A 24,571-nucleotide genomic window follows, 5' to 3' on the forward strand; every position below is an offset into this window, starting at 1 on the left:
TGACCCTGTTGCTCGGCGACGGGGTCACGGCTTGATGCTGACAGCTTGCTATCCAATGTTAGATAATAGTGTAGTGTAGCTTGCAAAGTCTTTGACATATTATGTTTTGTGACCATATTCATTTAATAATAGAGTTTTTATTGTAACTGACGAATCAAACATGACAGAAGTACAACACAAACCAGAAAATGTTGGGCATATCTTGGTAAAGGTGAGCTGGGGGAATCGTCGGGTTTAGTCAATAATCAGTGCCATCTGATCTAGCTACAACTTAATCCAAGTAGTCTAATAAGAAGCAGCACCAATAATTTTTCGATTGGAAAAATTCTTCTGAATAACAATATTTTAATAGGTTTCACTAGTAGTAGAATTCAGAACCTAGGGTCATACCTGTACTGAAGATAACCACAACCAAATCTCAGAATCTGGAATGTCCGAATGTGAGGCGCAGTTCTTACCACTTCATGGCAGCTCCTGCCACGAACGAACCGCGGCAGCTCTTGCCATGGTTTTATAGCGCTATTCAGTATTTAGTAATCAGTACGGTACTAGCGGTATATTCACAAACTAATGTACCAGATTTTAATTGATCATGTGAAGTTATATCTACTTAAACCCCAACCCTACCCCCAAATCCATCAAAACTGTATTGATAAGAAAAACGTTCCAACTTACCCAATATTTGTCACCATAAGGGACAGCACTGTCTTTACGGCCCACCTGCCGTGGTTACGGCAGCAAAATTTTATCTGCCATTGGTTTTCAATTTGCTGCCGCGGTAACGGCAGCTCGTCATTGGTTTGTGGCAGCTAAAAATTCAGTCGCCATAGGTTTGGCCGTAGCGGCCATGGTTGGGAAATACCACCATGGTTTTGCGGCAGCTACAGAAGCCACAAAATACTTAAAACTGCACTTGCCGAATGTAGCTGTAACTTATTATTAAATTAATAATTTTGATTAATACATTTTTATGGTTCCAGGTTCAAGAAGATTTGCAAAGACTGAAAAGTCAACTTGCAAATGCTGGAGATACTGTTTTTCAAGGAATTGATTTATCTGCGATTGACAATGCAATACAAAGGACAGAAGAAGGGCTGCAGGTTATTCAAAAAAATTTATTTTTATTTTTTGAATTAGATTAGGAACTTACTGCAGAGTAATTTCTTGTAGATGGCTGCATTTAGCTCATACATTTAGTTGATATCGTTTAGTAGGCCCTATTTGTTAGTACAATACTTTCCTAAGTTAGTACCGGTACGTGTTTTGATTTAAGAATATCAGAACTTGTTGATATTTATTACATTTTGTTCACTTGAGAAGATAGTTAGTATAAAAAAAAATTGACCAGAAGATAACTGTGTTTTACCCCTTGAAATATCAAATTTATTCTCAATATTTAGCAAAATACAGATCTGGTTGTCAACACAATCAATAATCAAGTTGCTACTCTTCCTCCACTTGATGATATGAGCAGAGTTGGATCCTCATTCTCCAGACATTCAAGACATTCTTCATTTCGAGGAATATCACTACTACCATCAAGATCGGGAGAGTTGAAAGGAGAGAGACCAACATTACACCCTTCTGTGTACCATGATTCACCTGGTCAAAATGTATGTTGTAATATATATATTTTTTTATATATACTTATATGTCTTTACCCTGAGTTTAATACAATAAAAATTAGTGTCTTGTTATTGCTCCACCAATGTCATAGTTTAGTTTGTTACTCTACTTTTCTATAAAATAAGTAGAAAAAGATGGGACTATTGCCTGATTTAATCTAACTCATCCTAACTTAATCAAAGATAAACAGTATCAAAGAAAACAGATCTAAAATTAATGTTAGGACACTATATCACATATTTAAATTTAGGTTAATCCTAATCATTTGCCTCTTCTCACTATCCTATTTATAATTTTGAAAACTGTATAGACCAGTGTCTCAAACTACGTTTTGAGAGCCACATGCGGCTCTCAACAACCTTTATTGCGGCTCTTGTTAATGCTTTAAAAATCAATTACTTTCGTAGAAAATTTTTCATTGAAACCTGGTCATTGACTTGAAATTAAAATGCGGAAATCTATTAGTTAGTCGAATGGATTCCTCCGTGTTTAATTGCGTAGCGTGGACTAATCTACAAGATGCAATAGTGACGCAACTGTAAGCATTTTCGCGGCCACTCCGACACTTTTCACTAGGAAAGATTTTAAACATGGCTGTAATCATCATTGGCTTGCTTTCGTGGATTTTCAGTGTTTGTCGCATTTCCGAATAGTAGGTATAAATCAAATATCTCAATGGTTTTATTAATTTCTAGAGCATTTTAATTTTGTTCCAATAATCGAAAATAGTCCTGAAATATCTGGCGATAAGCAGCTACTGCACCTTGCATCCTCTACGATTACGACCCGCTTCGATAAACTCATTAGAAATCAAAGCCAAATTAAATGGCTATTAGTCTAGGGTGTGCAAAATCGTATCTTTTTTTCGAATTTGGAAAATTATAGAAACATTGAAAAGTCAGCAATAAAGCGTTTTTTTACTGGGTAAGGGTTAATTTCATCATAATCGCTGATTATCTTTGTCACCGCGATCGTTTCGGCGGCGATATCCTAAAGTTGGCATTCTATATTTCCGCCCTTTCTCGTTTTATTGCAAGCATAAGGGGCCGCCGGATATCGAAGTTTCATTTTTCAAGTATACCCTTGCGTTCACATCAGCGACAGCTGTTGAAGACATTAAGGACTGATTTCAAAACCAAATTAATTTTATTCTGAGTTTTATCCTCTGCCTTGGATTTGATCTTCCTTATCACCGCTTGTAAATTAACCTGTTTAAAGTGAACGGTAACCGAGTTGCAGATATTTATTAAAATGATAATTGAGTTTATCATGCTTTTCTATGTGTTCGTGTTATTTTAGTATTAGATAGATAAACCTAGCGAACTTACGATTGTGTGGATCCCAAATGTTGATTTAAAATAGCGATTAAATAAATTTGCAATAAAGGCATTTCTAGGCCTTAGTGCCTAATAGAGGGTCAGACGCTAATTATATCTAATATCTCCAAGTTTTAACATTTTTTTTTCAACAAAACAACACCCCACCCCGATGGTTATTATAGCTAAAATAGGATACTTACTGAGTAATGCTCAATTTTCTTTACGGAGTTTGCAAATTCAGCACTTCACTTAATGATTTTGATGCTTAATTATTACTGCCCAAATGCTTCAAAATTTAACAATTGTAATCTTTTTCAATGATAATAGACGAATCAGTGTGCATTGTTACAACGAAATTCTCGATTGATTTTACATTTTACTCTTGGCTCAACGGCCATGCATGGTCGAGTAAAATGTTTACATATTTGAAACATTACTTGGCCAAGGATGGAAGGGATCACTAAAGAGTTATACAATGTGCTTTAAAGAGAGTAGGACGTGACATTTCTTATCTGGTTACAACTTAATGAATGTTTTTCATACAAGTAACTCATACCAACTTTTGGAAAATTTTTGGTCATTTTTAAATCCATGCTATTTATATAACTAGAATTTTCTAACGACCTAATATCGCTTTTTTCACAATAAAACGCCGAAAAGTAATTTCAACATTTAATTTTATTTAGCTTTATGTTCGGTAATGCAATAAATGGCTAATGACATGTCACCAAGCATGCGAAGTTTAAAATCTAGGAAATTTATTTTAAAAACCTAATCTGGTTTGACGTTTCTAAATTTACATAACGGTCGGTACGTTTTTTTTTTGCAAAACATGGAATTGAAACGATACGTTAGGTGCAAAGATAAGCATATAACACCATAACGCAAAAACAACGACTTTTTTAAAATTTGTCTTTTTTTTGGTAGCGAGCGCCGTTGGCAAATCTCGCACAATTCACGATTGAGTTGGAGACGCGCGAGTTCGGTGTCCAAGCAGAGCGGCGCAGGTCGAGTGGTACCGGGTTTTCGAATACATAGTAAAATGCCATTTAAATATTTTATAATACAAATATTTTGCCCAGCCTTATTTGTGACGTGTGCATATCTTCATAACTTTGATGTTTGAAATGTGGCTCTGGGACTAAAAAAGTTTGAGAACCACTGGTATAGACTGTCCTTTTATTGAAAGTTGAAAATTTTGTACCATTAACATGAGAATGAGGATATACCAGGTTTTCACGAAGTCTCTGTACACTTTCAATTTTGTTCAGAATTCAGTTCCCAATATATCTGAACCAGGGCCAATAAATCATGTATGGTATTCTATTATTGAATTTCCTTGGCAATTTAATACCTTTCAAGATTTTATGAGCACCCGCTATATATATTTTTTAATTAATAGATTAATCGAGTCGAAGATATGAGTTCACATTTTATTCAGCTCTATCAAATGAGGGTGTAATGTTCAATCTATAAACCTATTTGTTATTCAATATAATATACCTGGTGTAATTTTCAGATGCAAAAGAGTTTGACACTGAAAGCCCTTCTGAATCCAGAAAATTTGTTCAACAGAAATGTTTTAAACAAAAGTTATGGAATTGTATTACCAGCTTTGCAACAAGGCAGACAAACAAGGGTATTCATTTTATTGTTGTTACTGTTAATATGGTTTGCAATGGAATCATATTTTATTTACTATCTATCTAACTATTCATGCAAAATCCCTTTAAAATTACTCATGCTATGTATGATCTACCCTGCTACACCACTAACATCATTCTTATTCTTAATGAGTATCAGAACTATATCATTGACAATCTAATTTTTGCAGCTTCAGGCACTCAATATTACAAAGGGAAGTACAATAGAACCATTATCTGTTTTACCTAAAGCGAATAGAGTTGATCCATCATTGCAACCTCCTCCAATTGCAGAAAAGGTTCTCTTCTATATATTTTTCAAACTCTGCACTTGTACTTTTCATTTTTTGATTTAATGATAACTCTTTGAATGAGTTTTATTACGTTTTAACATATATTATTATATGATGGAAGATTGGGTACCATTAATTGAGCTAAGAAGTGAGTTAGAATCCTGTTTAAGACATTATGAGAAATAACTTCTAATCATCGGTAATAAGAGACATTTCTTTAATTAAAATATTCATTCTAAGAGAATTCATGAGTCAAGATAAACCTGGGCACAAGTGACTCCAAAACTCAATCGCATCTATTGGACAATGCTCGAGGCCTTTCTTATACATATTTGTTTTACACTCGAACCTGAGATGTATAACCTGCAACACCTACATAGTAATGTTTAACGCTTCAACCACCAGCCAGTAATCCTAATTGTCGAGCCAAAGAATAATACTGTGAAATTATTTTCTTTGTGAAGGATGCTAGAAAAGGAATATTGAGTTTGATAGAGAGAGGTTTGATTCCTCCTGCTGCTGAGTTAACATTGGATCCATCACCAGTTCATCACAGAAAGTTACCAATATATCATCCAGATGATATCAAATCGTTGAAAAAACATATGTTATCTAACAGCAGCCACTTTGCAGGTAATGTGTATTCATTTTCATATTTAACTGTCATTTGGAGTTTGCTGAAGTTTGATTCTATATATGATTATAGGAAGAATTCAGAATATTCTCATTTGAAAATTTTGAATTTGACATCTGATGGTCAGACAAAAAATAGGCGTCATTGTAATCAATCAAGCAATGTCTATCTACCCACACTATTCTGCATTAGCAAATTTAATTTCTATCAATTTGCAACATATCTGCCAAACTTGACTTAAATTAAGATATAGCCTACTGCATATCAGATATTCAAAAACATGAATTTATAATGTAAATCATCCAAGGTCATTACAAATACAGTTTCTCTTCACATTTCATGAGATACCAGTGGCTGCTTGTACATAGACTTAATCTGAGCGAAAGGCTCAGCAAGCGTCATATTAAAAAATAGAATAGTAAATATTTTGTTTTGGCCATCCCTGGCTACGTCTACATGTTTGAAATGATACATAATATAATCAAAATAACGAGTATTTATCTAGTTGTAAATGTTTTTGTTAACCAGAGGGAAGTCATCACATGGCATCAATAAAATTGGATTTATCTCACGATGGTAGAGCAGTAAACACAATAGATGGGAATACATCGCAACAACTTGGGACTTCAGATGAAGCAATTGGTTCTCCAACTGTTCCACCGTCTAGTGCTAATTATTCAAGAACAAGATCAGGAGGTGAGAGTCATTTCCAGTCTTCTCAGAATTATTATTGTGGTGTACCTACTTTCTTAAGGTATCATTTTCATTAATATTTGATAAATATATTAATTTGTTATGAAAAGTGTGCTATACTGAGATGTATGTGGAATATATAGTAAGTTCATGTTTCTGAAAAGTAACTAGTTAACAATCTCACGCCCGTCATGTACTGGTAACTGAACAAGATGTCTTGTTTCATCATATGTTTAGGCTACCTCGTCATCTTTTCCTGCCCCCATGGGATTAATTTGATAAATCTCAAATCCTATAGCTTTAACTGATAAGGTAACCTGCCTAATTAAGTTCAAAGAATAGCTGCCATGGTAAGTCTTGGTGTTCATGGTGTTACATTTCTGTATTTACCATTTTTTTCAATATCAATTGTACAGGCTTCATTAGTTATTGGGTGCATTTATTAACATGCATTTTCAGAATTCTAGATAAAAAAATATCCTAATATTGTTTATTTTGCTAGGCACAAGATCACCTCAAGTTCGATCGGTCATGATACATTCTCCAGTTATTTCTCATCATAAATCAGCATCATCACGGAGAGCTAGAACTCCACTTGCATTAACAACATTTGAAGCTCCTCTTGTGCCTTTTGTAAGCTAGAATGAGATTGCGATACATTATTAGCTTCTGACTAGGCAATTTTATGAAGCATTCCCATAAATTCACCCTGGCTCTGGCAAAGCTTTGCATAAGTATCCACTGATAGGTAAAAACTACGATTTTTTGGAAGAATCGGAATCTTTTCTGTTATGTCAGTGGTCCGCGACCTTTTTTGATACATTCCTCCCCTCCCTCCAGTCTTCATTCCGATCTCTCACCAAGCTCAAAAACTCCATCTCTTTTTGCTTTTAATCAATTAATACTAATTAGTTATATGCGCAATTTGGACTCAGATTTTAAAATAGTTTGCAATGATGTCATTTAAAAACAGGTATGGTGTAATAATAGACCTTCCATAAGTTAGAAAATAATTACCTACTTGAATAAAATTTTAAATAGTTTCCTTCGCCAGCAAGTAAGGAGCCTATGCTAAAATTATCATTCCATTTTCTGAAATAAACGGGTCTATCATAAAAAAGATTCGAAATAGTAAAAAATATAATAATTTTAAAAGAATTTCTAATAATTAAGCACCGTAATTAGTAGCTATAGATTGATATTTTGTTGCATACCGTTTTCAATTTGTGTGAAGTTTTTGATATATCTTATTTCTTTGTCGTTTTCGAGGAAGTAGCACTCCGATTCCGAGGAATTTCAGGAGATATTCTATTCAAAGTTTATCTTTTTTAAAATTTGAATTTGACTATAAAATTATTTTTTACATTGAGTTATGCTTCACCAATTGGGCCACAAATGTGACCAGCAAAACAATATTTTTATTTTATATTCAGCTGAATAAATTTACACACTATAAGACTATAAAATCCTATTTGCATAATCTCCTATATTTTTTGTGTTGTTTTTTTATAACAGGACCATCCACAACCACCACCCGCCACTCCTGCACCAAAAGAAGATCAAATGCAAATAGTTGCTGCAGCACAAGGATACAGATTTACTTTACGTGAAGGAACTCTTCCTAATCCTCCTACCTCAGACCCTGAATTTGCAGCATTTCGACAAAGATTTTTATTGCAGTGGGGTCCAGTAATTACAATGATAGGAAGATTGCAAAGAATGTTAGCTCAATATGCTGTACCTGTAGCTGTTGTTAATGGTGAAAGGTGAGGATTTCAGGTTTTTTAATGGTGTGGTTCAGGGAGGACATTATGACAGGGTTTTCATTTAGCGTAGAGGAAAGCTGTTAAGACAGTTTAACTGGTATGGGATTAGTCTACCAGCTGTAACTGCATGGAGTTCAGCAATATTCTTGCACACACACCTGCCGTTTTATCTCAAACATCAAAAGATTGTGGTATTTAGGTAGTGGACTTTGTAACTTCTGGCTGCAATAGTCTATCAATACAGCAGTATATCAGGAAGAATGCAAATGGGTCAACGTCAAATCAGACATTACCACTACCTGTTAGTGCTTGTTTCTGGGGAACCAGGAGTTAGGCATGTGTGAATAAACTTGCCGATTTAAATTAATATAACACAAACACGCTTCATTGCGATAAATAGAAAATCATGTTTTGCCTTCATAAACTCTTTCTATTGTGGGCTAGCCTACTTAAATATTTTAAACTGCTACTTTCTGATAACAGGGCCTTGAGCTGGCAATGTGTGAATAAACATGGTGATTTATGCATTTCCCTAGCTTCAAGCTGTCATTAATTGCATATTGAAGATTTGCAATAATGTGATTTACTCAAAACCTTAAATTGAGACATAAGCTAAATTGGTTCTACTGCGGCGATATGTAGGCTACATTGTTACATTGTTAAACATGTAAATTAAGTATAAATTTATCTTTCCTTTTTTTCATTATCAGATTTGTAGAAGTCGCTCTTGAATATGAATTGGAGATGAAACCAACCAATGAAGAACTTATCAGTACATTAGAAAATGCAGAAGAAGTTTCAGCAATTATGTCGAAACCTGGCAGAATATTTTGTGGAGCAGGTGGAAGTGAAATTGCTGCAACGAAAATTCAAGCAACATGGAGACGATATAAAGCAAGAAGCACATATGTTACTTATAGAAGACAAAGGTATGAATTTATATAAAATTTGTGGTGTTGTGGTATTTTTGAATTGTTTGTTTTCAATTTCATAAATTCCCATTCCAATTGTGTGCATAGTTCAATGTTGTTCGGTTATTGTCGCGATTTAAATCTTCAAACCACATGCCTATCACTTCATTAGCTTTTTGGTTACCGTGCCGTACATCAAAAACAATGGCCACTGACAAATGATCAATGACATATCTGGTCTCATAAGACACAGAGAAAATTTGAAAAAAAAAGGTAATATCCTTCTAGCGACTGCAACTATCTTCCCGTACTGGAAATTCAAAATCGATTAGCTCACTAGTTGCGAAGGAATCACCCCAATAACGAAAATTAGCAAAAATTTTTCTTCAAACATTTCTTGAGTGATGGGACAAAACCTTGGGCTTGGTATCTGATTATGATTTATCTCTGAAGATCACCACTTTCTATTTTCTCCTAAGGTGGGCTGCTGGAGTGATTGCAATATCTTGGATAATGCATGTAAGGATGAGCAGGATGAGAAAACAACTGAAAAACATCAGGAAAATGCAGGCTGATAATTTCAAAGCAAGATCAAAAGTATGAATATTGGTTTTATTATCATGTTTTGCCAGGCTTGGTTTGACATAGCTATAATAGAATCGTAGGTTCAAAAATTCCATGCCCACCACCTCACCCTAGGTCTGATAAATTAGGTAGGCAATGCCGAACCAGTGAGATTCCGGTCTTTCAAACTATACTAGCTTCATAGAAACTCCATAGAAAAATTAATTTATAGATATCAGCACGTAACTGTCGAGATTGTGACAGTATTTTATATAGAAATATCAGAAATAAACATAGTCACAATAGAGTCGGTTACTCAAAACTGATGTTATTGCAGCTAGTAGAGTATGTTTAATAATTGTATGAAAGATTTTCTGCCAGAATTTATTCTTCATTAAAGTTAGGTCTTTTTTGTAAAATATTGGTTTCTAATATTACATTTCTCTTTCAAATATATATAACTTCTCCAGACACTTGCCACTGAATGGCCTCGAATATGCTCATCACGACGTGTTGTTGTTCATGTACCTTCACTCGGATATCCACCTCAGTTGAGATTTGGTGTTTCCAGGTTTGACAGAAAACAAAATGCTCAGATTGGACGTCTTTGTGAATTGAGAGGTAAAACTTTCTGAAAAGTATAAAGCTGAGGTTTTAAAACTTTTCAAATCATGATGCAATCATTTGGTGTAATGCAAATCGCAATAATTTGAAAATTGAGTTTGATAACATACGATTATGGCATGGAAAAAATTTGTAATGTCGAGGGGTTTACCTAAAAAACGAAAATAAAAAATCTGTTTTGAGAAATGAGGAAACATATTTTTTTCCACTTTTAAACATCTCTAACTTTTTATTAAAATACTTTGGTGAACAATGGCTTCAAACTTACAAAACCAGCTCAAAAAGCATCTTTTTTTTGTAATAAAAATTGTACAAAATTTCAACATTTGAAACCCTCAATATATGCACATTCAATCAGTGCGATATGTGAACTTTTTTTGTTCAAGACGAGTCCGAATGCCCGATATTTGCAGTTGACATTTGTGGACTTTACCGGCAAAACTTGATAAAACTGTTTTGAGATAATGACAACAAGTATATTTTTGAATTTTAAACTCCTGTGACCTGTGACTTTTTGTTTAAATTCTTCTCGTAAAAAGCACCCATTTCATTGTAATATTCTTCAATATTAATTTTTTCAAAATCTCAACATTTTTTCCCTTTTGTTTTGAAACCTTCACATTCTCTGTTCAATCTCCCCATTGGTTATATAGGACAGGGGTTCTCAAACTTTTGTGTTGCGGAGCCCTTGAAAAAATTGAATATTATTCACGGAGCCCCAAAATAAATGGTAAAATTGTTACTTTCCGAACAATATTCCTGAGTAAGCTAAAAGTACTGTACTTATTTTAAATGCTAAACCTCTTTTCGGGTTGATACAAGTCATAAATAAATTTGAATGTCAAAGATAAATTATATATACTAAAGCTGTGAATTTGACACTTGACAAACATATTAATAAATTAGGGGTCGGATCTTTTCCCTTTAGACATTTTTGAAAGACTCAAAAGGCTGCTAATACTGTACTCGATTGCATTTTGTTACGATCGCCGATTGTTATCGTCAGCATGGCGGTGTTTATTCTCCCTAAATCAAAAATTTCCCTCGACATATACATGTATTGTTCCACAATGACGACGAGTATTGCTTTTTTGTACTCAGGGGGAATTATGAGGTTAATGTGAAAAACATGTTACCATATTATAGTCATCGGAGACGAAATGCTAAAAATAATAAATAATAAAGAGGTAAACCCACAACTCAAATTTCATGATTGAAAAGCGGCATTCTAAAATATTAAAACTAAAACTTAAAATGGAAGATAACACTATAAGTTTTGTTTCAGCAGACTCACGTCAGATTAAAATCGATTCCATAGACATTGTAAATCACAAAATTTGGTGTTATGTTGGGTTTTCTTTGGTTATTCGTCGTAGTAACTGCAAAACCGAAACACAGTCAATTGTGCGCGCGATGTACCTATTTTTCCATTCTGAAACTACCGACGGAGCCGCATGCAATGAAATAAATTTCAATCTTTCCTATTTGGCCCCGACCTCTCAATTTTTTAAACGACGATATCTTGCTCGTGAGTGCGAAAGAACAAAATCAAGTTTGACAAATCCCAAGATCGCAAAAATACGACTGCAATTTACGTATAGTTGGCAGTTTATCGCGTATTTTATGGTATTTCAGAAGAGTATTCTTTCATTTTAGTAATCCTAATAGTAAAATTAGCCAATTCGGTATTTTGAAAAGTAATTCAATAGCTCACGGAGCCCCTGGGTTTCTCTCACGGAGCACTTTGAGAACCTATGATATAGGAAATAGACTGATCTTTCGGGAACATTTATCTTATTGATGCACAATTTGCAAACAACTCATTGAAAGTATTTAATTGGTATAGGTTCTTCATATTAAAATGTTATTTAGGATATAATTCAAAGAATAAATTATAGATGCTGGCCTGATTATTTTTTTCGAAAAATTTCCTTGTATGGCAGTATGGCGCATCGTGCTAAGTGTCAGGAACACATTTGCCAGCGGCATTTAACTACCCTGCGTGGGTTCGCTGGTTTGAATCTTGTCTAACAATAATTAGGTACCAAAAAATTCGTGGACTTCTCGCCATTATAGAGTGGTTCAACTAATCGCTGGCCTGTTACGGCTTCCTCCACTGTTAAGTCCATGCATCTGAAACGAATATCTGGGTAACAAATCCCATTTGATTAAGATGTCCCATTGGCTCTCTTCTTAGATGAATATGAAAATCCTAATATAAAATTTACTGTTAATGCGCCATTTGCACTATGGTAGAAATGTTGAGACATTACTCTTTTTCTTACTCTTTTTCTCCTTAGCCACTTTATTGATAATGACCATGTCGTCATGCCAATGTTTTGGAACTTCTCAAGCAATATTTGTATATAGTTTTTAATAAATCCTTTTATATATCTCATGAGCTTGTACAGTTTTTTTTATAACATTTTTAATACACATTTGGTGATGTTTTTTAAAACTGTTCTTCGTTCTAAAAATATTTATTATTGTGTTTTGATACTTTTCTGTTGTCTTTGCAACAAAAATATTGGATAGGCTAGGATGTACATATTTATCGCGGGGAGAAGAAAGACGATAAGACTCCTCAATTATATGGCGATCCACGACCTTTCATCCGGTTACCAGTATGAGATGAGTTAGCCTGTTATTCTGTTTTTCGGAAGCATGGACTTGATGATGGTGGAGGAAGCCGTAACCAACCAGTGGTTACGTGAACCACACTGCTGCGGCGAGGAGTCCAGCAATCCTCTCACACATAACTACTCCTGCATATGATTCGAACCTGCAAACTCACGCAGGGTAATCATAGGTGCGGTGGCGAGCGTATTTCTAACGCTTAGCACGATGCATCACACTGCAAGCAATTAGTGCTTACAGGAATGTTAGAAGCTTGTGCATATAATGACTTTTTATATTCGCCAACCTGAATCACCATTGTTGGTGCTTGAAACCTTTGAGAAGTTATTTTTATATGTGTAATATTTTTTATTATGATGCATATATATTGTTTTGACAAAAGATGATTGAATGTTGTTTTTCTTCAGATTCAAATGTTGATATCATCTATGTATCTCCTGTTGAAATTGGTGAAGAATTGGAACAATATTATAGTAAATTACTGGGTTTAAGATCTGCTGTGCAACATTCTGATCCAGCTAATATTGAAGATATGTCAAGTAGATTTACAATTATTGTGCCTGAAGCTCTCAATAAATTTCCTGTAAGTTTATTGTTTCTTTTATTTGCAAAAAGACATGCATTTCATGATTGTGATAATAGATAAGTTAAATTTATGTGCATTGTATAGCGCCATATTTTCATTTTTTCTGTTAATGTGACAGTATTAATGTTAACTCACTGGTGGAAATCTCATATTTTGAATACCGTAGAAATTTATTTAGGTATACTGAGTGCAAAATGATTATATAAATAAGTGGTCACATTATAGCAGCGGTTCTCAAACTTTTTTTGCACACTGCGCACTAAGCAAAGCAAAAAAATTTGTTGCACACTTGTAAAAAAAATGAAGTTAGCTGTAAACGAGGTATTCTGCAAATGTTAATGCGATGTGTGTGCCTGTTTTGAGAAAACAATTGAAACGAGATTACATCGCTCCCTTTTTGCTTTTAATTTCAGTCATAGCAAAAAATCTGTGTTCACAGAGCCATGATGATGCTGAAACCTATTTCTAAACTGCAAAGCAAACATAGTTATTTCAATATGGCAATTCACAAGTCTATTTATTCACTTTTGATACAATTTTTGCTGACTCATCATTCAAGTGGTCTTTGGAACTTTATCTGTGGCTTCATTTATGGATGGATTGCTTTTATTTGAATTAGTGCTCATTACTGTTGTTTACTCTTCAAAAATCAACTATCCTCTCAATCTTGTCTCTTATCATTGGATGATATGAATGTGTAACCCCCTATTTTCCACTACGAGTTACCGGTATGTAAATATGGGCACTATTCTTCCACATACTACTATGAAAGTTTAAAAATAATGATTGTAAAAAATACCATATATTATTTAGACTCACCACATGTGCCTCTCATCGTTATTAAAATACAGTCCGCGAGCAATGACAAGAATAAAAAATTTAACAAGAGGACGAGATGCTTATCTTGTACCTTCAGTGTTACACAGGGATGATCTTGCTGTAGCTGATTACCTCGGAATTCCTATATTAGGATGCGATCCTGAGGTAAAATTTTGTCTCGATGCTAAAAAACTAAGCAGTTCTTGAGCTGTATGAGTGCATGATGCCATCATAGCCAAGGCAGTAACCATTGAAAAAAAAAATTTATATGAAAATTTGCTGAAATTGTAAGAAATTGTTTAAGCTGATAACTAATATTAGTTTAAGGCAATATTCATTGAAGTATTTTAATAAAAAGGTATAAGATTTTGTGTCATTTTGGATCCAACATCTGAATATTATAGTGACCTATACTCAAACTAGTACCAGGAGCAGTTGCGTCTTATAGCCTGATGCTCCTTATGTGTGATTAAAAACTCAATCTAAGTTATTTAGTGACATTGCATCTTATAACCCAGTGCGCCTTATGGTTTGTAAAATATGGTAGTCACATTTTGGTACTCCAGAAGTATGTGAACCAACCCTAATCTGGTACACTTACTACGTTCCGATGTCTGCCATCCAGGTTCACATACTTAGAGAGTAACCACATTTTTTTTTCTGTTTTAGATTTGTCACTTATACAGTAGTAAATCTGGTGCAAGAAGAGTGTTTGCAGCCGCAGATGCTTTAGTACCACCTGGTGAGCATGATGTTTATTCTCTTCAACAACTTCATGAAAGTTTATCAAGGCTCATTTGCGAGAATCCGTACATTCAAAGATGGCTGCTGAAAATAGATGCTGGATTTGAAGGGCGTGGCATTGCATATATTGATGTAGCTCAGTGAGTATTAAGATAAAGTAGCTTCAAATTTAAGATTCCCTTACTTGAATTTTAACAAGAACTGTAGTCAGAATATGTTCTGAAATTTTTGCCCATTGTTTTCAAGTCTTGTTGTGAAAATAATTTTAGTTATTCCTGTATCAGTGTACTACAATTTGGATTCTCCTGCCTTTTTTTGCATTATTACAAATTACAATATTTTTTTATGTGTTGTAATCACTGATTATCGTCAAGCGACAATAGACCGCATCCATCTCACTACAATAATTACAAACTGTTACAAGTATTAGACAGTAGTTCGATCAGGTTTGCCTATACTTGAGGACTATCTAATTATGTTGCGTGTTCTTGTGTTTGGGTTAAAATGTTTTAGTTTCTTAAAGCCATATGTTTGGTTATCTTATATAAACTGTCACAAGTCTTCTTAAATTGCTTTAAAAGTTAATTTCTGGTTTTATATCATGTGTGTTTTTTCTTTGGTGTGATTTCACAGTTTTTGATAGATGTTTGCTTACTTGTAAAATTCCAATTTTGTTCTGAGTTTCGCTACCCTTACAGATATCTCTGCATTTTGTTTCTCTGTTTATTTTTTTAATGTTACTTTGGACGAGGATATAATAAATGATTGAAATTTGAAATGAAAATTTAGCAGTTCAATATAGTTTGTTCAATTACATGCAAAAAGAGTTTGGATAAACAATAGAAAATACGTTTTGAAATCAACAACTTGAGTGTGTGTTGTAGAAATAGATAGAATAATGGGTAAACCACCAGGTGGTCACATATTCAAATGTACTTGTATTTACATACTTGAGCCATTTTTTCACTTTCTTCATTTTGTACATACATCAATGTTTCTCAAATTACGAACTATTCAGTTGATAAAATATTAAAATAGATACAAACTTTTTATTTTAAAACAGATATTTGCCAAGTTACAGATGGATGTTAAAAGAAAGCATTAGATATGGAGACAAATGGAATAAAAAATGGGCCCAGGTATAATGAATTCATAAAATTAGAATTATCCAGGTATTTGGTAATACAAAACTGACATATTTTAATCTTTGTAATTTCTACTAGGCCTATATATTTTTCTATCTTTTAGGATGCTGCCTATAATAAAATCTTGAATGAAATTCAATATTGCCTCGAAAGATATGCAAAACCTGCTTATAAAGATGTTTACAAATCATGGAATGAATTCATGGAAGTTTTCTTAAGTCAGGTTAGTTAGTGCTCTGTTATTAATTTCTAGTTCAATAAAACGTTTTGAATTTTGTATTGTTTTTTGCCTCAATTTTACACACTGTTTTTGGTTTTAATTGTAGTCTATTTGTTAAAAAAAAGAACAGTGGCATATCCCATCAATTGATTAATTTTGACTAAATAAGAGTAAACAAACGCTTTTTTATTGAATAGTAGTGAAATCCTAATGAGATTTACACGCAAGTTCTCCCTGGAATGTGTTCCTTTTGATTTCTTCGGCGTTGGAGACTTTAGAAAGAGTTCACCAAGTCTTTGAGGATTGTTCTGATACACATTGTCCTTCAAATTCCACGACAGATAACAAATCTGGGGCATTCAAGTCCGATAAATGTGGTGCCCATTTGACATCACTGCTGATCAGCCTTTCCTGAAATAACTCTCTCAGCCAGTCAATGGTGTGATTGGATGTGTGGGGGACTGACTCCTTGTCTTGCTAGAACCACTGGTTATTTCAATTAATCCCTCTTCATTGTTCAAGTGATGTCCAGAACTTATTCAGCATCACCACATAATATTCCTTATTCACCGTTTGAGCTTTTTCATTATCATCTTCAAACCAACACGGATCGATTATGTCAAATTTACAGCATTAATATAATTTATCTGTAAAATTTAGATTCATTTCTAGCTTGTATTAACCTATTTAGGAAAGGTTTAGTATTTTTTTTTTAATCTTTCTTTCTATACATACCAAAAATTGATAAACTAGCAAAGATTAATTCAAGTAATGCCTGTGGCTGTTATCAGTTTGAAGCATCTGGCAACTGATTGATCAGCATTCACGCATGTTAGTCGGTGTCTTTGCTCCAAACGCGAAAAATGATCTGATATTACAGGTGACTTCAATTAAACCGCAATTTGAATATTTTTCAAATACAAAGCAGCAGATACATCCGAGTCATAAAACAAATTAATTTAAATTTATTCGGGAACATTAATCAGTATCGTTGGCAACAATTTGTTTTTTTATTTTCATTAATTTATTGTGGGGCTTTGTAAATAATAGTCAAACTCTTCACAGGCTCCATAACGTCAAAAGTTTGAGAATCCTCGGATCATGCAATGTTTGTAAATGGCTACCCATGCCTTGCAATTTACTGAATGTAAAGGTCTCTGTAAGACTAAGACATTTCAAACATATTCAAGAGAGAACATAACTTTCGCACAAGGCGTCCTAGATTTCCGAAACTAAGGGGTATAAGCATACACAAACAGAAGTTCAAGCGCAAACAAAATTAATTAAATTTTTTTCATTTTTGTATTTAAGAAATTATGGGTTCTGTTTTTTGGGTGGTCCTGTACAAAAAAGTTGGTGAAGGATATTAGAACATGTTCGACACACTTTCATAGAGACTTAGAAAGGTGATTTATTTTGCAGGGCGGAATTGTTGAAGCATATCCTCCTTCAGAGAGTGTGACTTGCCTAACAGTTGATATGTTTATTGATCCCACTGGCTTGATACAAATGTTATCTTGTGGTGATCAAATACATGCTGATAACCCATTGTCATGTTGGGGAACATCAGTACCCCAAGTAAGTAAAAGTATACATAGACATAAAATACTTATTTATTAAATTTTCCTAAATTATTGATAATTTTTTGAATTTGTGCTTAGATCATTAGATCTCGATATGTTGAAATTGCAACACATAGCCCAGGTAATTACATCAATAGGCAATGCGGAATCGGTAAAATTCCGGCTGCTTGTACAAGACTTTGTTTGAAGGAGTGAAAAATCACCATATAAAAAATATTTAAACTAAAAAACAACGAGAAAAGCGAAATCTCTTTCCAAGAAATAGCAAGTCTATTGGTAATCTGAGAATATAGATTTCAAACATTGAATCACATTTGTGTTAACTGCAAAAACTCTTTTTTCCTGAGTGAAACCACGAAATTCAGCTTTCAGTAAAAAATAAATCAACAAATGTTGTCCAAATCTCATGTACCACCACCCTTATTTACTGAGTTCACAACATTGACACTGAAGATATGCTTTATTTTTGCATGTTTAATGAATTCTAACTTTTTATATAATTTTCATTGGTTCTCATAAACTTATTTTATGATGATTTATAATCATTTCCATTTCCAGGCTTCTGTGGACCCCGTCTGGCTAGAAAACATGTGCGTTAAAGTAGCTGAAGCTTGCAGAGCAAGAGGAGTTATAGGACATTTTTCAATTGATTATGTAACCTATATTGATCCTGATAATATGAAACAAATTGTTTGGGCAACAGATTTAACATTAGCTTATAGGTTTGTTCATTGGAAAAATTCTACTCATGGAAATTCCACTCCGTAAAAATTCACTCAGATAAATTCTTATCCAAAAAGTTCAACCCATGGAAACTTTAACCATGAAATATTTTACACAGACAAAATTCAACTTATTAAGCAACCTTTTTTATTTGATTCTTTGTATAATGTCAAATTCTTTTGACTTATTTTAACAATTTTTGGTTCTAATTTTTGTGGATGGAATTTTTCGAGACACCTTTTGAATATCTTGCAGCAATGTATATAATTTGACTAACATCTATTGGTATTTATATAATAAAGTCAGTTTTTAGTTTATTCGTTGATATTTAAGTAACCATAACCATCCTATTCAATTATTTGATTGCATTAGTTACATACGGATAAAATAAATATTTTAATTTTATTGTTTTCCCATCTGCCTAAGAAATCCAGTTACATAAAATCTTGTCCTAATGCCACATTCAGATCAGGTAAGTTCTGAAAAATAAGAAAGTTAAAATAAACGATAGAAAATATTTAAACTTGAATCACATCATCACTTTAGCAAACCTTTTTTAAATTAAAGAAACAGTGAAACAATTTTGGAAACCAGGTTCTTTTCTATATCAAACTCACAAACAACAGGTTCATTTTGGAAAACCAAGACAAACCATAGCTGTATTGCAATAGAAGAACGTAACATAAGATTACATGATAAGAATAACTTGAACATCATATTTATTAATGTATGTCACTACGTAAGCTACGTTAACATCACATGCTTCACATAAATGCATAAATTTCAAAACGCCAAATATAAGCTATTCGTCAGCTGTGGTGCTTATTACCCAGTGTGGAAGTCATCTAATGTCTAAAACAAGAACAGGTTTGCTAATTACCTCGGCATTCTACAAATAGGTTCGCACAGATTCCCAGAATCCCATCACCGGTCCGCCGACTGGCGCCTCATGCTGAGCGATGTGAGGCCGTGGCAACTATATGATGAAACTGTCTTATTGTCTTTCCTTTTCCTGGGATAAGTATAAAAAGCCTATTCTATGTGCATTTTACACAGGCTCTTTTAATTGAATACGCCATCAATTTTATGGGAATATTTTTTTTTCAGCGATCAATTGGCCATGACACAGTTGATGTTATTTGTTTCTGGAGGAACATTCGATCCTGCCAAATGTGATTTTCAAGTTCCACCTCCTCCTAAGGAAAAAGTAGGAAGATTTCAGAGAAAAGATCAAATAGTGGAAAAAGTAAGGCCCAAGATTACTGTTGATAAAATTTGCATAATTTTTGTAAAATTTATATTTTTGTTTTTGCTGTTTCAGCAGTTTAACATTTATGGTTAAAATATACATTATATGCAACACTATATTATTAAAAAACAAAATGTGGATTGGACATGGACAAGGATTGTTTGGCTACATTATTGGGCGCTCCCGTAGTATGTGCACCAAGATGGCGCACAACTTGATAACCCTAACCTGGTACACATACTATGCTCAGGTTGTGCGCGATCTTGGCGCATATACTACGGGAGCACCCATTATTGTTGTTTTTGTTGTAATGATTCAGATTGTTGTTATTGTGAAAGTCTTTGAAAGTCTATCACTTTTCTCAATTTTTCTGAGTTGTGCCCTATATTTTGACACCAAATATTTCTGTTTTTATAATACACCGACTCAAATTCAGTACACATTTGGTTACAGTTTGCGCACTATTTCAAGTTTGTTTACATGCATTTGGGTATTGCTTATACATTATAAAAAATTGGTATTAAAATCGTATAGTTGTATAAAACAATACTTTGTGTGAGGAGTTTAACATAGAGAGTATGCTTTTAAAAAATAGGCGATAGTTCAATTATCTTGGTCAGTGTTGATGTCACTTTTGTTTGCCAACGACTTGAATATTGCCCTACTATTTATTTGAAAATGGTATATTAGTTATGTTGAATACATGATGTATCTTTGACTTTCTCGAAAACACTCAAATGGGATATTTTTGTGGAGTGGGGGAGGGGGCAAAATCAATGAGTGTATTTCAAATACAATTTGTATATTGTGTCTATTTATTTGTTTCAACAAATTTATGCTGAAAATTAGGGAAAAATTCTATCTTCGATATCCATTTGTGAGTGAGCTTACTAAATATTTCATATACTCAACTTTATTTTTCAGCCACCTCCGATTTTAAACCGATATTGTGTTCTCAGTACCAATCTCCTTCATTCAAACATGGCTGTTGTTCATTACAGCGTATTTTTCCAGGTATTTGTGAATTCGATATTTCTATTATTTAGAACAGTGGTTCTCAACAGAGTGCCGGTGGCCCCAGAGCAGTTTAAGGGGGTCACGACACAAGGCTAATAATTGATCATAAAGCGACATTGTTTGCATACTTTCCTTTTAAAATAAAATTCTCTGTTCAGGCGTTCATCGCAGTTTCATTACTCGAATAGGTTATTTGTGATCACTGGGTGTATTCACTTTTTTGAGCGTGAATTGTTTGATCACAATGAAATTTGGAATCAACCAATCAAAATAGTTTACCAGTACGCCGTCCAACTTGCAGACTGGCAGTTCCAGACTGCAAGCGAGATAACCTTTGCTATCGTATAATAGACGCAAAAACCCATTTGTAAATTCCTAATACCCAAAATACGAAAATGGGACGACAGTCACGTTGGCTTTACCAAAGTAAATGAAGGTGCAATGCATTGCTCGTATGTAATGAGCAATAAATCATTACGTCCATCTAAACTCCAAAACCATTTGACAAACCCGGTGAAAAAAGTTTGTATCGGTTTCTTTGATGCCAACCAAGTTAGATTTGACACTGACAGGAAAGCAATATTTGACAAGCTTGGGTTTCTGTGAGAGGAAAAGCCTAATCATGGTTTTTGTGATATTATTACCATCAATACAAAATCTAGAAACTGTCTTGATGTTGACAATGACATTTGTCTAGCTATGTAAAAGAACTCGCCTCATATAAGAAACCTCGTCAGACAGTCCAAAGTGCAAGCTTTCCTTTGATTGTATACTGGATAGCTTTTACTTCTTTGTCTGTGGTTTGCCATAATAGGTCGTAAAAACATAATACAATCCAACACGTTCAGTTTTTTGGAATGGCGAGCAAGGGGGCCACAAGTGCAAAAGAGCGCCACAAGGCATAAAAGGTTGGGAACCACTGATTTAGAACCTGGAAGTCTTATGTTATAATATGTGTCAAGTTCCATTATGCCAAAACTAAGCAATTGCTCTAAATGCCATTTTCGGACACATGGTTAATATTATCTTTCTGAGACAAGTCTAAAATATATTAAATTATACAAAGATTCAATTATAAAAAGTTTTAATAGATACCAGGATTAACTTACATCTGGGTGGAGTATTTCATGGACGAAATTCACTTAAGAGGGGAATTTTCAGGGTTTTTCATGGGTGCATCGTTCCTATGACTGAATCAAATATACAAATAATTAAATTTCACTTGTGCACAATTGACCGTTCATTAAACAACAAATTGGAAAGGTATATATTTTGTTGAAGTTTTTATCCGATATGCTAAATTTCATTGTCATATTCTATTTCATTCATCACTAGATGTGTCGAGCACATGGAATAGGCTTTGATATCAAGGAACGACAAGGAACTGTTTTTACATTGGTTGATTCATCAAAACGCGAGTCAATGGGAATGCTGTGAGTTGCAGTTATAGTTTCTGTCCTTTTGGCATTGCTGAACAACAATAATTTGAAGTATTGTGTGCTGACTACTGCTAGTTTCTCTCTGCTTTGTTGTGTTGGTGAATCCGTATAACAAGAATCAAAACGACTATATTGGATAAGATAGTAGTTTCATATTTATGCCGGGGTAGGAAAGAAATAAGGCAGCTTAATCATGTGACAACCGTAGCCCTTTCGTCAGGTCACCAGTCCATGTTGAATATCTTATAGTTGAGCAGTTGTATATTTCAGATGCATTACTTAATGGTGAAAAAAGCCAAAACCAACCAGCAGTTACATGAACCATCCTATGCTGACGACGAGTCTAGCAACCCCCTCTATCACATTTTTCTCTAAAGGATTTGAACCCTAAACACACGCAGCATAATCATAGGTGCCATGACTAGTGTTTCCCAAACGCCAACCACCGATTTGTTCAAAGGTTTTGCATCACAAATTTTACTTTATTATTCACTTATTTAAACTCGCAGTTAGTAATAATGTATTTGTTTATATTAGACAAAACCTTACTATACATTTTTCAGAACAATCGGTGATGATCTACCAGGGACTCTTGCCTCCTTTGCTCGTGGATTATCTGTTATTCATCAAGAGATATCTGCTCCTAATATGCAGGTTAGTTAACATTTCCCTATGGTCATCTGCTATTCTTTCTCCATTTACTGGTATTTACTTCTGACTATATATTTGATATAAATTCTATTGATTGATTGTGCGTTGCTCAATAACCAGCTTTAATCTTTCACCTGTATCTTTCTTCTCATTATTTTTTTGCCTCTAATTTTGTTTTACTGGTAGAAAAAAATATGCTCGACTCGATAGATCTTTCCAGATTATTTCAATAGTGGTCAATGCGTGATTACGTCTATATAACGAATATTTTCCAACTAATTGAGTCTGACAGCATATACTGTTAGAAATAAGATTTTCAGATTTACATACGAAACCTGGTAAGGCGATTTGTCCATATGACAAACCACAGGCTCTGTATGTGCATGTCCATGTTCAGGGTGATCATTCACTCCATATACATAAGTGTTTCTCAAGCTTTTTAAGCCCTCATTAAAAGTCTCGCACACCACCTCAAAAATAACTACCTAACAATAAGCAACAGATAGTAGGCCGAAAGTATGTTTTATTCAAAAACACGTTAAAAAAACGTTGCTGAAACGTAAATATCCAAAATAAAAAAATTTAAATATCCAAAATAAGGCAAGTTTAACATATATTTCAATTTTTAGTAGCTTCACGCCCCCTCAAGAAATTGTCTACCTCCTCCCCCTCTTGTGGGGTGCGCCCCACCATTTGAGAACCAGTGATATAAATGAATGTAGTTATTTGGCACATGTCTGAATCTACTTCTCCGCATGTTTCTTTCGTTTAGACAAGTAGTCTACCCCTTACTCATTAATGAAATATATATTAAAAATTTCTAATTTATTTTAGGGTAAAACAAATTTCAAAACTGCAATTGATGATATTGAAAATATTTTAAAAATGACAACTCAAAATGAAGAAGAAAGTGAGAAAGCAAGAACAGATCAGAGCTTTGAAATATCACAGATTCCTTCTCTTGCTATCACTGATGGAAACTTGCAAACAAATCCTTCTGAATTGAGTTAATGTTTTATTATAAAAAATTGAACAACTGTGTGCTAACATCTCCAATTTTTACCTTTCGATAAAACTTCTACGAATATATATTTTGAGACCAAAGATACTATCATTGTTTTGCTCTTAGGAATGTTGATGCAATATAATACGAGGCAAAGTCTAGGACAGATAAATTTTCTCTAGGAATAAAAAGTCTAATATCGCATGGAACTTAGTGTAGGATTATCATAAATCTTCTGAAGCTGAAAAACGGCTTAATCACATTGCAAAACAAGGACTCTCGCCTGGTTATTTAGTTCATGTCCGGTAAAGGATGATTAGACATAGGCATTCCCAGTCGAGTACACCCTAATACTCTTTTTCCTGTTTGTCTTGCTTGCGTCACAAATGTCCTGTTTGTCCCATACTTGTTCTGCTTATCCCGTTTGCTCCTACCACACTTGTCCTGCTTATTTCAAGACTGTCCTGTTTGTATCACACTTATGCCTGCTTTTCTAACACTTGTCTTGATTGCGCGTGCTCGTCGCATTCGTTTTCGAATGTGGATTATCTTTGAGACAAGCATATCACTACTCGCAGGACCAAGCACATAGGTGCCGCCCCAGTCAAACTCAAATTTATTGCATGCATACATAACAATGCGACCGTTCTGCTAGCACCAAATGTGCTCAAGCCAGACCCTC

At 34.1% G+C, this 24,571-nt stretch overlaps 1 protein-coding gene across 1 annotated transcript; it reads left to right on the forward strand.

Moving 5' to 3' along the window:
- Positions 1-24,213, forward strand: LOC120343060 (IQ domain-containing protein H-like). The gene is made up of 24 exons (XM_039412137.2): positions 1-211; positions 981-1,100; positions 1,401-1,613; positions 4,465-4,584; positions 4,780-4,887; positions 5,346-5,514; positions 6,044-6,211; positions 6,711-6,841; positions 7,724-7,974; positions 8,685-8,903; positions 9,365-9,482; positions 9,920-10,070; positions 13,118-13,293; positions 14,110-14,280; positions 14,785-14,999; positions 15,923-15,998; positions 16,108-16,227; positions 17,647-17,802; positions 18,366-18,529; positions 19,638-19,776; positions 20,704-20,793; positions 22,132-22,229; positions 22,799-22,889; positions 23,721-24,213. Exons 1-24 carry the CDS (start codon positions 161-163, stop codon positions 23,895-23,897), a joined length of 3,492 nt encoding a protein of 1,163 aa, XP_039268071.2. The 5' UTR covers positions 1-160; the 3' UTR covers positions 23,898-24,213.
- Positions 24,214-24,571: the final 358 nt, after the last annotated feature.

Source organism: Styela clava, chromosome 3, assembly GCF_964204865.1.
Source record: "Styela clava chromosome 3, kaStyClav1.hap1.2, whole genome shotgun sequence".
Lineage (NCBI taxonomy): Eukaryota > Metazoa > Chordata > Ascidiacea > Stolidobranchia > Styelidae > Styela > Styela clava.